The 12,963-nt window shown below is 35.8% G+C and overlaps 2 protein-coding genes across 2 annotated transcripts in view; one reads left to right on the top strand and one right to left on the bottom strand.

Moving 5' to 3' along the window:
* LOC107754187 (neurotrypsin-like) overlaps positions 1 to 4,919 on the bottom strand; it is a 34,823-nt gene extending 29,904 nt beyond the window's left edge. Inside the window, 2 exon segments of the mRNA XM_016570548.1 lie at positions 2,303 to 2,441; positions 4,606 to 4,919. Of these exon segments, the coding sequence (XP_016426034.1) occupies positions 2,303 to 2,441; positions 4,606 to 4,915 (449 nt within the window). The 5' untranslated portion in view covers positions 4,916 to 4,919.
* Positions 4,920 to 6,861: 1,942 nt separating this feature from the next.
* LOC107754186 (N6-adenosine-methyltransferase subunit METTL14) lies at positions 6,862 to 11,011 on the top strand. The gene is made up of 11 exons (XM_016570547.1): positions 6,862 to 6,962; positions 7,083 to 7,171; positions 7,377 to 7,464; positions 7,565 to 7,642; positions 7,780 to 7,867; positions 7,963 to 8,053; positions 8,419 to 8,557; positions 8,662 to 8,754; positions 9,289 to 9,405; positions 9,517 to 9,727; positions 10,511 to 11,011. The coding sequence occupies exons 1-11, from the start codon at positions 6,897 to 6,899 to the stop codon at positions 10,813 to 10,815; spliced, it is 1,365 nt and encodes a 454-aa protein (XP_016426033.1). The 5' UTR covers positions 6,862 to 6,896; the 3' UTR covers positions 10,816 to 11,011.
* The last annotated feature ends 1,952 nt before the right edge of the window (positions 11,012 to 12,963 follow it).

Raw genomic sequence — 12,963 nt, 5'->3', positions numbered from 1 at the left:
ATATATATATATATACATATATATATATATACTGTATATTGCCAGTATACAAACAAGATAATTACTATGATGTCCTAAAATGATGTTGGGGATGAAAAATGAGTAATAAATCAATGATAATGAAACTGACAAAACAATGAAATGTGTTTTTATTCCTAAGAACATAATTTGCTGCCTATGAGATCTTAATGTGTACGGCTTCTGCTACATGGGTGGAGTGCAGACCAAAAAAGCTTGAGAACCCCTGAGGTAGACAGACAGACAGAAGACATAAATCAAAGTCTGTGAAGTCTATCTGTCTCCCTAGCCTTTAAATAATTCATGTCTATTCATCTATCAAAGTTGAGAGACCCAATGAATTATTCATAAATTACAAATGGGTTCTAAGCTCCCCAGGTCAAATGATGACAGGTCCACACATGTGTATGTGTCCATTTGTGTTTTAATGGTAAAATACTTTTTGTCAGACTTATAACTGTCACTGTTGTGTCATGTGATCTACGAGACCCTGCGGTCACCTCTCTCTGAGCACGCTCAGTAATGATCTCAGACGAACGCTCTCAGATAGGCATGCGTGTGAGCGTAATAGACACCAACCACATGGGTGTGTTCGTGACAAAGATTAGAACTCTCCGGAGAAATCAGCAATCTTTTAAAACACCCGCACACACATTTACTGCTGGACAACTCACTAAGCATATGCCGTATTTTAAAGGTGAAAAACTGACCTTTGACCTTTGGCTCATTGGGGTCAAATACCAAAGGATTCCATGCACAACCTTACAAAGGTTGTTTTGTGGTTAGGTAATAAACAAACGGGCAGCATATGGTCATCAGAACACAGTAATTATCCCAGTAGTGACAACAATGAGCTTCAAAAACTGAATACAACACAAGTAATGTATTTTAAATGTCTCTCTGCACATCCCTTACTACTGTACAGTTCACAGAGGACAGACATACAGAGGACAGCCATAATGAATGCTGTATATTTCAGCAGTGCACTGACTGTCCAGTTTGTATTTAGGTGTTGGGAAAAAATAAACTAACCCTCTTACTTTGTTCTTACTCTGTATACTGCCTACTATTTTTAATGTGAAACCATATGCATTATACTAGTAACACCAGTATATAAGACATTGTTGTCATATGAACTCAGCACACTGCATGTTTCAATCAGAAACTGGCATCCTGTTAGTATCTCAAAGATGGTACTTTAGAATTTTAAATTTTTGATATTTGTATTAAATTGCTTTTTTTAAGTAAAATAATTTGGAATGGCATTAGAGAGAGTAAATTATGGTGGATTTTAAATTTTTAGTTGAACTATTCCTAAGTCAAGAAGGAGATGTTTAAATTGACTCTATTGACGATCATTTGCGACTAAAAAGAAATGTGTGCGTTCTGTAAAATGTATTTAGAAGCATGTGTGCAAACAAAAAAGAACCTTTATCCTCAGTTTTATGAAATTTAAGATCATAAAAATTCTTAAATAATGATTTAAAAAATATGAATTCATATTTTAAGATGTCTTAACTTTGGGGATAGAAAAACAGGAATGTGGTTATTAAGCCTAAAAAAATAAATACAAGAGCTGCATGTTTCAAAGTAGCAACTCTACTGCATTGCGTGTTCTACAGGCTTGCGGATTCATAATCAATGAATGCCGCACATTTTTGCAAATAGATTGCTTGTGATCTACTGTTGATGAATTTTGACCAGTGTTTACTTTATGATGTTTATATTGCAATATGTTGTAGATGGTTTTAAGAGTGCATGATATTTTACCTCCCTCGTCTTTTTGAATCAGCAGTCGGAAATAGCAAAGCATATACATTTCAAAATAAGAGTCACAGCGTATTTTGGTCTTGTTTATAATTTAAAAGTCCTGTGTTGTGCATATACAGTAGGCCTTTAAATAATTACATAATTATTAAGTACAATTTAAACTAAAATGTTTAAAAACCTGGTGTAGTTTTTGTATTCTAATAAATCAAATCTTTGTATCCCTTTATTAAGTAAAAACATTTTTTTCAACTTAGGTGCACATATGCTCCTCCTTAGGCAAAAGGTAAGCATCAAGCCCTGCACTGTGGGTGATAATACTCGGAATTGGAAGGTCAAGTCCAAAGCATTGCATTATGAGACATTCTACACGTGTGCTCTGTGGTATACTGCAAATATTTGGCAAATGTAGTAAGTCATCAAGATATTGCACACAGTATACATAACTACAGAAATAGTACAAGTGCTATGACGGTATGTTATACATACTGTATGTATATGTGTGTATGTGTATTACCCCTGTCCCAGCTGTCGACACACCACAGCGGCATCTCGGTCATCCCAGCCGTTACTGCAGATGGTTCCCCACACACCATTCAGATACACTTCTACTGTTCCATCCAGCTTGGATCTGCCTCCCTGCAGTCGCAAAGAACCTGCAAACGCACACCAAGTTAGCAAGTTAAACTTGAGAGTATTGTTGACCCTGCTCAGACAGGTGAAATGTAATGTTCTGCAAACATTTGGTTCCGCTGGTCTCCGTAATTTTGATAAATGTGAACATTACAAATATTCCCACAGTTACGCAGCAAGAAAACATAAATCCATGACTTGCTTTATGTGATGACAGAGGAATGCTTTAACCTCCACATGAGTTCTCGTCAGTTCTATAATAAATGTGTGTGTTTGTGTGTGTGTGCTAATGCAAATTACTGCCAGCTATAATGTATGTCATGGAAACAATGTAAGCTATTGAGTACAAGCAGTACAATCAGGTCTATTATAAAGCCAGTGAGCAGAGATGAGAAAAGTCATTACTTTGCTATTAAAATACATCTTTCCATTCTAACTGGACATAATATTCACAGATTTACAGTATATTAATTTGCAGTTGTGGCTAAAAGAGCTATTTCAGTTCTCATATAGACTCTTATCAAATTACAATAAACTTGGGCAAAACAGTGCAATAATTTATACTTTTAATGTAACATATGTCAAGTAAGTTGTATTAACCTAAGAGTTACCCAAAATACTACATAAAATTAGACACATAAAATAGAATAATGTAAACTTGCATTAAAGACTTTGAGATTTTTTTCAAACTTTGGCCACAACAGTATTAATATATATCCACTTGCTACTGGAACAGATGTCTGTGTGTGAAAGCACTTTTCATGCATTAAGTGTTTACAGTATGTGCAGCCCAGCTGCTGCATTCAGAGCAGTTATAAATCACACACAGTACACACATGATGGCAGCACATGTTCTTCAAACATTTCAGCGCTTCAAAATATTCACAGAATGTTTGGAAATTGATAGTCGGCTGATGTGCTGGAAATATAAACTAATAACATACTAAAATATTTAAATAAACTCATCCGGTTCCCATTTAATACACATTAAAACATTGAATGTCCACATGCAAAGAGTTTTTTAACTAATATAATTGGAAAGGTTGTAAACAAATGTCAAAAATAATAAATACAGAAAGATTATGGAGGAACTCAGCCCACAGTTTTAGGCCTCTTCTCCAAGTTTTCTTTTCATGGCCAATATTAGACCCTGTTGGTTACATCATCAGACTATTTGTGTCTGTATTCAAATTTTCTAGGGATATTATAAGAAAAGAGTTTGATGAAAATTTCATGATAAATCAGAGACCATGAGGATGCACATTCCTATCCTTAAAATGTACCTACTAACCTACTGTACCTACTAACCACAGCTTTTGCCTATGTACCACAAAACCATAATTGTTTAATTGTTTCTGGTGACACAGGAGAGACTGGGGCTATATGTCACATTATCCCACATTGGGGCATGTAGTCACAAAGGTCAGCATGTGTTCCATGAACATTTTTTCTTGGGAAAACCAGTGGACATGTTAGCTTTTTTGTAGCCTAGATTTCTATACAGAAATTGACTTTTAAAACAAACTTAGCCTACCTTATTCGTTGCGGTAAAAGGTGTGAAACATTGCCTCTGTCTCCCGTAAAATACATACGTCTCAAAACTATTTATTCTCTCACGTTGTCACAAAGGTTATAATTTCAAATACTGTGTGACTGTCAAATTACATCGTACTGGCTTCCTCATCAGCGCATTAACTCTTTATCTCGCGCACCAGAAATAACCAAGCGCGAGAGCGAGCGAGCCTGTTGAGAGAGCGCTTGTGCACAATTAATAACTTCTAAAGAGCCAATTATATCAAATTACAAAAACTGCTGTTGGAGATTGTCTTTAAGCATATGATAACACGACCTCTTGCACCGGATGAGAGTGGCCGCTTTGTTCTCAGTTTAGGCTACCTGGGGCGCACATATAGGCTACCTTTCCCACGCGTGGATGCATTTATAGCCTATTAAGTTCATATGTAAGCTTGCTTGCGTGCCCTGCACTATTTTTGACCTGCCTAGGTTTAATCCTGAATCATAAATTTAGCAGAATATTTAAGAACAAACATTAAACTAATCTTAAAAATCTTGAACAAACTAGGCGCGTGGAGGTAACTCTTTTGTTTAAGAAAATAAAACATGCTTCCCTCACATAAGTTCATATAAACGGCTGATTTTGCAAATTAGATACTTGGTAACAGTTACCTTGCTTGCAGTCGCAGTACCCCCAGTCTATGCGTCCTCGGCTGTTTGGGAAGAAACACCAGGGTCGAATTCTTCCGTCCGGATTCCGGCAGAAACTGTGATCCCCGAGCCCTTTTCCCGGATACCGCTCTATAACACCCGGCACATCTCTCCAGTTCATGCATTTCACGCCTGATTCGGTTGAGTCTATGGATCCCTCGTAAAACCCCGCTTTCCCTTTGCTCTGAATGCAGTCGGTGAACGGAGACCCGTCACTGAACGCGATGAGCAGCGAGCAGACGGTGAAGAGAAATCGACATCTCACATCCATCACGATCAACCTGTCTGTCACTGTCACCATAACCTAAATAACAATAACAGTTCCTCTCCAGTTCCTCTATGTGGAGACATGGTCCTTGAGTTGTCTCATACTTGTCTTTGGCTGTTATCGGAGCAGCTCAGCCGCGGATCAATAAAAGAGAAAGCTAAGAAGCCCGGGGCTTAATGACTCATGCATATTGATGATTGAGTCACCAGAGATTTGAAGTTTTGCAAAAGAAGGTCAAAAATTTGTATATGATGTCTTAAGTCAAAGTTGTCAAGGTGCAGAATAACCAAAATATTGCAAATAAATTGTTAAAAATACTTCCAAAATAGTCACGGCACTACATATAAGCTTCTGTGGGGTGTTCCATGATCTAACGCGCCGAACCTCTCAGAATCTGCACTTGAATGAGAGTGCACAGTGCTGGCATTATTTCAGTAAGAAATAAGTCGGTTTTGGTCTCTCCGGGGCTCTATAGTGTGAAATCTTCTGATCACGGATTCAGGGATGACCGCAATGACCAACAGCCGAAACAAGGTTCATGTCTGCCCTCTTGTGTCGGTAAAACCGCTTCACATGTCTTTCTGTATTTCATTTTTTCTAAATAAAAATTACACACTTCTTCTTACTGTGAGGTTACTTCTAAATTCTGGTTTGATATTCATAGCTGGTTATCAGTAAAAATGGAAACAATTCCTCCATTTGTTTTGCAAGACATCTTCTTCTTTAAGTGTGATTTAAATTCTCTTTTTTTTTCTGGATGTTGTCAACTTTGTTTTATTTTTGGGTAAATATCATATTCATACATGCAAATGGAAAAAAAATGTAAGCCGTCCTTTAATATAGGCCTGTTTCTTTGTGAGTTTTTGAACATGTTTCAGAGCTTTGAGTAGCCTACTTTAAAAAAATAAAAATAAAAATACTAAATAGAAAGTCTGAAACTCTTTGTCTCTCTGTCTCAAAATAGCCTATTTATTATTTTAATGTATTTTTATTTGATGTCTTTTTGTACTTCTATTGATTCCTGTTCCTTGTTGTGTTTTCCTCTCATTGTTGCTGTTATTGTTGTGAGTATACTAATTATTATGTTGATTCCCTGTCTTGTTGTGTACAATTTGCAATTAAAAAAATTACACTCTTCCGTTCAAAAGCTTGGGGGCAGTAAGATTTTTTAAAGGAATGAATACTTTTATTAAGCAAGGATGCATCAAATTGATCAAAAGTGATAGTAAAAGAAATTTAACTATTAGGCTATTTTTTATTAAAAACTATCAAGCATCACAACTGGTTTAAACTTTGATGATAGTAATAAGAAATGTTACACCAAATCAGCATATAGAATGATTTCTGAAGGACCATATGACACTGAAGACTGGAGTAGCCTAATGGATGAAGAAAATTCAACTGCTATCATAGCCTAAATAACATTTTAAAATATATTAAAATAGAAAACAGTTGTTTTAAATTATAATATTTCACGATATTATGCTACTGTTTTACTGTATTTGTAATAGCCTATAAATGCAGCCTTGGTGAGCATAAAATACTATTTTTTTTTAAACACGAGTTTTCAGAATCAGAACAATACAAACGCCCCAAAAATAGCATTTGAAACAACCGTGTGATGGAAGCCTCTGCACTGCAGAGGCTGCACAACATAAATGCTTTAAAAACATTCGCAAATTTAAATAGGCTAAAGAAGAAAAATAGGGATTTGAAAACCCCACATTTAAGATTAAATATTTCCTCAGCATAATAACAATATTATGAAGGAGAAACATTTAATAACTCTTTATTTACATTATAACAAAGAAGTGAGAAAGTATTAGCACCCGTTTACCGACGTCATAGCATGCATCTAGCAGCATGATGATGTCAAATCTGCGCGACGGCACCTCACGTTGAGGTTTTCAATGAATTATTGCCGCAATATTGTTTTCACCAAATATTTGTATAAGAAACTATTTCCCTGTAAAATATTATCGACATGAACAGCCGGTTGCAAGAAATACGTGAAAGACAGAAGCTCAGGCGGCAGCTTCTTGCACAACAGGTGAAGAACTTTTCAGCTTCCTGCATAAAGCCAGTGTTTGTTAGCGAGCATTGCCAAAATAATACTAGCGAGCTTTGAGTAATGCGATTGCTTTACGAAGCTAATGTTTTGTTTGTGCAGCTCGGCGCAGAGAGTCCCGACAGCATCGGTGCTGTTCTCAATAGTAAAGATGAACAAAAAGAGATCGAAGAGACCAGAGAGACGTGCAGGTAGAAAACATGCTTGTAAGATAGAAAATAAGATAAGTAAGTAGAATATGAATGTAGAATTGAGACTTTAAATGTTATGATAGGGCAACCTTTGCACTAAGCATAGGTTAAATGTAATGCTGTTACTTTCGATATTTAACGTTAGTCATAACAGTGACCATAATGATGGACTCCGTTATACTGGTGTGTCTTATGTTTACCGCAGGGCATCATTTGACACATCAGTTCCTGGTGCTAAAAGAAGGTGTCTCATTGATGGTGAAGACTCAGAGGAGGATGTGGAGGAGCAGAGAGTGAGTGAGCACTGATCAGCTGTAATTCTGATTTCTGTTTAGATTAGATCAGGTCAAGGCTGTAGATAACTGATCTTGGATCTGCTGTATGGTGTTACAGGAAGATGTTGAGCCCCAGCAGCAGGAGGAGAGCGGACCATATGAAGAGGTGTACAAAGACTCCAGCACTTTCCTAAAGGTAGAATTAAACACAGTTATATGATTTACATAGCAATTGCATGTAAAATCTTACATTATTTAGATTTTTTTTTTTAAATAACACATATGAAGTTATTACAAGCTGTTTTCAAGATAATATCACCTTTTGTTTCACAGGGCACTCAGAGTTTAAATCCTCACAATGATTACTGCCAACACTTTGTGGACACAGGTCATAGACCTCAGAACTTTATCCGAGATGGCGGTAAATGGTCCAGTCTCTTTCTATTTTTTTCCTTTTCTTCCTTTCTCATGCCCAGCTGTGAGACTGGGTTAATTGTGTGCTTTGCTGTGCTTTAGGTTTGGCTGACAGATTTGAAGAGTACCCAAAACAAAGAGAGCTCATCCGACTGAAAGATGAGCTTATTGCTGCCACCAACACCCCACCCATGTAAGAAAACCTGCTGTCAGACAATGAGAAATAGAACAGATGTTTGCAGATGCTTAAGACCTGTCTAATATACCTTAGTCAGAGTAATGACATATTTAATTTTTGATAGGGATGAAATCAAGGATAGAAGTACATGCGTTCAATGGATTGTACTGTTGTTAAATAACATCCGATTGTTTGGCAGATGAAACAAAATGTGAGTTGTGAAAATTACACAGTCTAGGCCTTTATGCAGTGCATGCCATTGTAAAGTCTGTAAATCAATCCCTCACAGCCCCGTTTTTATCTTTTTAAATTCAATATGGTGACTGAGGTCTGTTGTATGTTTCATATTAATTTTGCAGTTTTGATTATGTGTGTGTCAGGTATCTGCAGGCAGATCCAGACACATTTGATCTGAGAGATTTGAAGTGTAAGTTTGATGTGATTCTGATAGGGCCTCCATTGGAGTATTACAGAGAGTCGGGCATCATTGCCAACGAGCGCTTTTGGACCTGGGACGATGTGAGTTATTGCAAATGTCTCTCAAAATGTGCATTGGAAAACAATTGAAGTTGATTTCATAAATTACATGATTTTTTTATCATTTGTATCTGTTTCTGGTATAGATCATGAAGTTGAACTTAGAGGAAATCTCATGTATTCGCTCTTTTGTATTCCTGTGGTGTGGTTCAGGAGAAGGCCTTGATCTCGGCCGAATGGTACAAATCTCACAATGTGGCATATTACTATTTGTTGTACATATCACGTGCCCTAATCATAATCTTAGAGGGTAGTTCATCCAAAAATTTTAATTTGCTGTTATTTTACTTACCCTCAGGCCATCCCAGATTTAGGTGATGTTTTTCTTCAGTAGAACAGGAAAGAAGATTTTTAACTGAAACAATCGTTTTTGGTCAAAAAAGCATATCAGGCAACACAAAATTAATATACCTGTGGCTCCTGGCATTATATTGAGGTCTTATGAAGCGAAATGATTGGGCTATGCAAGAAACTGAACATTAATTACAACATTATGACCTTTAATCTTCAAAATATATCTGATATATCTGTGATCTCAAGAAAGTGTTTAATATGAGTTCTGTTTTGATTTGAAGTAATATTCAGCACATTTTCATTGATTTGAATGCCGCATGATAATGTAAATGACATACACATAAACAAAAATGCTGCATACAGTCATTGTGTATGAGTCTTGGAAACCTATTTTAACATCTTTCGATCTTCTCTCTCAGTGTCTGAGGAAATGGGGCTTCAGGCGATGTGAAGACATTTGTTGGATCAAGACCAACAAAAACAATCCTGGCAAGACCAAAACCCTGGACCCTAAGGCAGTGTTCCAGAGAACTAAGGTAAGAGACACTGTCCTAACTGGTTAGAGCAATGGGCAAGCCATAATGATATGGTGCTACTAATTAATAACCATTTTTGTCTGACATCTCTCTTTTTGTGTGTGCATTCAGGAACACTGTTTAATGGGTATCAAAGGCACAGTTAGACGCAGCACAGATGGCGATTTCATTCATGCTAATGTGGATATAGACCTGATCATTACAGAGGAGCCAGAGATGGGTAATATTGAGAAGCCAGTGGAGATTTTCCACATCATTGAACATTTCTGCTTGGGCCGTCGACGGCTGCACCTGTTTGGCAGGGACAGCACTATCAGGCCAGGTTAGATATTGGCTTGTTTCCACTAAAGAAATGGTTCACCCTAAAAATTATCATTATTTACTTACCTTTATATGGTTCTCATATGCTATATTCTGCGGAGTGCAAAAGTAGAATTTAATACAAGTTAAAAAGTGACAATACAGTATGACAGGAAAGGCAGTATAATTATATCATATTATTATACACTATTGTTGTACAATATTGTTAGCACAAAAAGTTTGTGCTCAGTAAGATTTTTAAAATGTTTTTGAAAGAAGTCTCTTATGTTTACCAAGGCTGCATTTATTTGATTAAAATGCATTGAAAACAGTCATTTTGTGAAATATTAATTTCACAATAAATAAAGAATTAATATTAATTCATAATAAAATTAATTTAACTGTTTACTATTTTAATAAATATTTAAGTCTAGTTAATTCCTGTAATGGCAAAGCTGATTTTTTGGCAGCCATTACTGCAGTCTTTAGTGTCACATTATGCTTCAGAAATCATTCTAATATGCTGATGTTTTTGCTCAAGGGGCATTTACTATTGTCACAGTTGAAAAAAGTTGTGCTGCTTAATATTTTTGTGGAATCTATAATGCTTTTTTCAGGATTTTTTTATGAATAAAAAGTTTAAAATAATTTATTTTAATAGGAATTTTTTGTAAAATAATAAATGTCTTTACTGTCACTTTTGATCAGTTTATTTGTGCTGAATAAAAGTATTAGTTTCTTAAAAAATAAAAAATTTTGAATGGCATGTATGGTTACTCTGATCAAATGTTATGCATTTTTTCAGGTTGGCTGACTGTGGGCCCCACGCTGACCAATAGTAACTTTAATGCAGAAGCTTATGCCACCCACTTCAGTGAACCCAGCTCTTACTTGTCTGGTTGTACTGAAGAAATCGAGAGACTCCGTCCCAAATCCCCACCTCCTAAATCCATGGCAGAGAGAGGTGGGGGTGCACCGCGTGGAGGACGAGGTGGTCCCGCTGTGGGAAGAGGAGATCGGGGTCGGGAGAGAAATCGCCCAAACTTCCGTGGAGAGCGAGGTGGATTTAGAGGCCGTGGAGGCCCACATCGTGGATTCCCTCCCCGGTGATAGTGCACAACATGGCAACTTTGAGACTGAAAACAGAAATTGTGATGTGTCTGATATTTGTTGCTCTCAGTAGGAATCATATTGTTTTGTTAGTTTAAGAGCGGGAAACATTTTGTGACATACAGACCTAATTCTGAATGACTTGTCACAATGCAAGTCACATGCAAAATATTTGTAAAAAAATTTTCAACCTCAATTAAACCCTGTTTTTTATATAAATATTTGTAAGGATTATTTTGACTTTTTTTATTTGTGTGTGTTTTAACATTTGCAAATTCACTGAGGACTTCTCCTGCCTTGTGCACACTTCCTGTGTGTCCTGTGGAGGGCAGTAAGACTAAGTTTGATGATCAGTGCCAAAAGAGCTTATTGATTCTGTCAGTAGTGACATGTAGAATTACTGGTTTGCAGTAAATAAAGCCAACCTAATTGATGTTTTCAGTTTAACAGGTGGTTAGTTTGTGGTGAAGAGCTAAATCATTAGAAAAGTTAAATTTTTTTTGAATTCTTAAAGGCTAGTTCTTCTAACTTTAGACCACTTTGCATCCATTTATTCTTAGTATTAAGGCTTGGAGGTTGCAACTTAAACACGAGATCTGTGCATGAATTGTGCAATGCTGGGAAAATTCTTCAAAATGACAAGAACACTCAAAAAGGAAGGCAATATCCATGTCAATAAAATAAGAACATGAAGCTCAGATGCAAGTTGAGAACAGTGGTTACATTTTTTTTTTTTTTTTGAAGAGCCGAGTTTCCACTGGATATTTGAGGAAGCCCAATTTTGTGTCTTTTTTTTTTTTTTTTTTTTAGATTGGAAAATAAATCTGTATGGGCATTTTTAAAATGAATATACATTTTTCTTTATATGACAAGCTTCAAAATATTTTGTCAGTTTGAGAAACATTGAGCTGGAATCTTCTATCAAAGATTTCATGAAGTAATTTCATAAAATTACTGAGTATTTAAGTGTATTGAAGAGTATTTAAAATTACTTTGAAATCTCACTATAGTAAGACCATACTTTCACAAACAGTAGCAGAATATTGTTATGCTTTTATTCACGAATTGATCAATAACCAGTCATGCAATAACCAGTTATCTAAGCTTTAGTGTTGTTTTCTGGTCTGATTTGGTTGCAACATTACAAAAAGTGTGGGATTTTCCAGTTTGCATTAATGTAACAGTATCATCTAGGCCAAGAGAAATGTGGGTCAGTTGCATGTTCTGATGTAATTAGCTCATGAATATCCAGCACACATTTGCCATAACTGTTGTTACAGTGTGCATTAGAAGTAGATTTAAACTGCTTTTGTATTCCACAGTCATAATGCAATTTTTTCTTGATTTTTGTCTTTGTCTAAACCTTAAGTATTCTATTTTGTATCATACTGTTTTTGCCACAGAGATGAGTGATACATCAAATTATGTTACTTATTAGGAAGAGATGAGATTTTTGACTTTGCTATCAGACTCAAATTTTCACATGGTTGATTATATCTAGGTAATAAAGTATCAGAGACTTTGTGGTGGGCTCTTCCCAGGTCTTCCCAGGTCTTGTCCCATTTAGCAATCACCCAGAATACCCTAGTAATAACATTGCAACACGGTAAATGCCACTTAAAACACATAAAACCAAATAGTAACATATTGGCAACCATTCCAACATCATTGGTTTAAAAGCTTTAGCCTAGATATTTTCTGAATAAAAAACTGAAAACCAAAATGTGTTACAATTATTCATATACTCCCCTTCTGTTTAGTCACTAAGACCTAAGTAACCTGACCTCTTATTTGTGCAATATGCAATAAGTCACATCCAATTCAATTAATTATAATCAGTTTGTTTCACACCAAACAAACAGTGTTGTGGAGTAAATAGTTACATGTAACGGAATTACATAATTTAATTACAAAATAAATGTAATTGTAAACAGTTACAGTTACTGAGAAAAAATGTGTAATTAAAATAGTTACTTATGAAAATGTTAATGATTACAAAGGGGGTTACATCTGATTTTTTTCACACAAACATTGCATTGACTGCTCTAAAATACATATAAAGACACCAATGTTTCAGAAGTTTAGTACACAGAATAGGACACATGCTTATTCGATGACTTTTATATCCTATGCACATGCTTTTTTTTT

Source organism: Sinocyclocheilus rhinocerous, unplaced genomic scaffold (genome assembly GCF_001515625.1).
Source record: "Sinocyclocheilus rhinocerous isolate Xijiao unplaced genomic scaffold, SAMN03320098_v1.1 scaffold681, whole genome shotgun sequence".
NCBI lineage: Eukaryota > Metazoa > Chordata > Actinopteri > Cypriniformes > Cyprinidae > Sinocyclocheilus > Sinocyclocheilus rhinocerous.
This window is presented reverse-complemented; position numbering and strand designations above follow the sequence as displayed.

Coding starts and splice junctions, on each gene's coding strand:
- LOC107754186 (XM_016570547.1), top strand. CDS start 6,897: ATGAACAGCCGGTTGCAAGAAATACGTGAAAGACAGAAGCTCAGGCGG. Junction 7,172..7,376: donor GAGACCAGAGAGACGTGCAG/GTAGAAAACATG, acceptor TGTTTACCGCAG/GGCATCATTTGACACATCAG. Junction 7,868..7,962: donor GAACTTTATCCGAGATGGCG/GTAAATGGTCCA, acceptor GCTGTGCTTTAG/GTTTGGCTGACAGATTTGAA.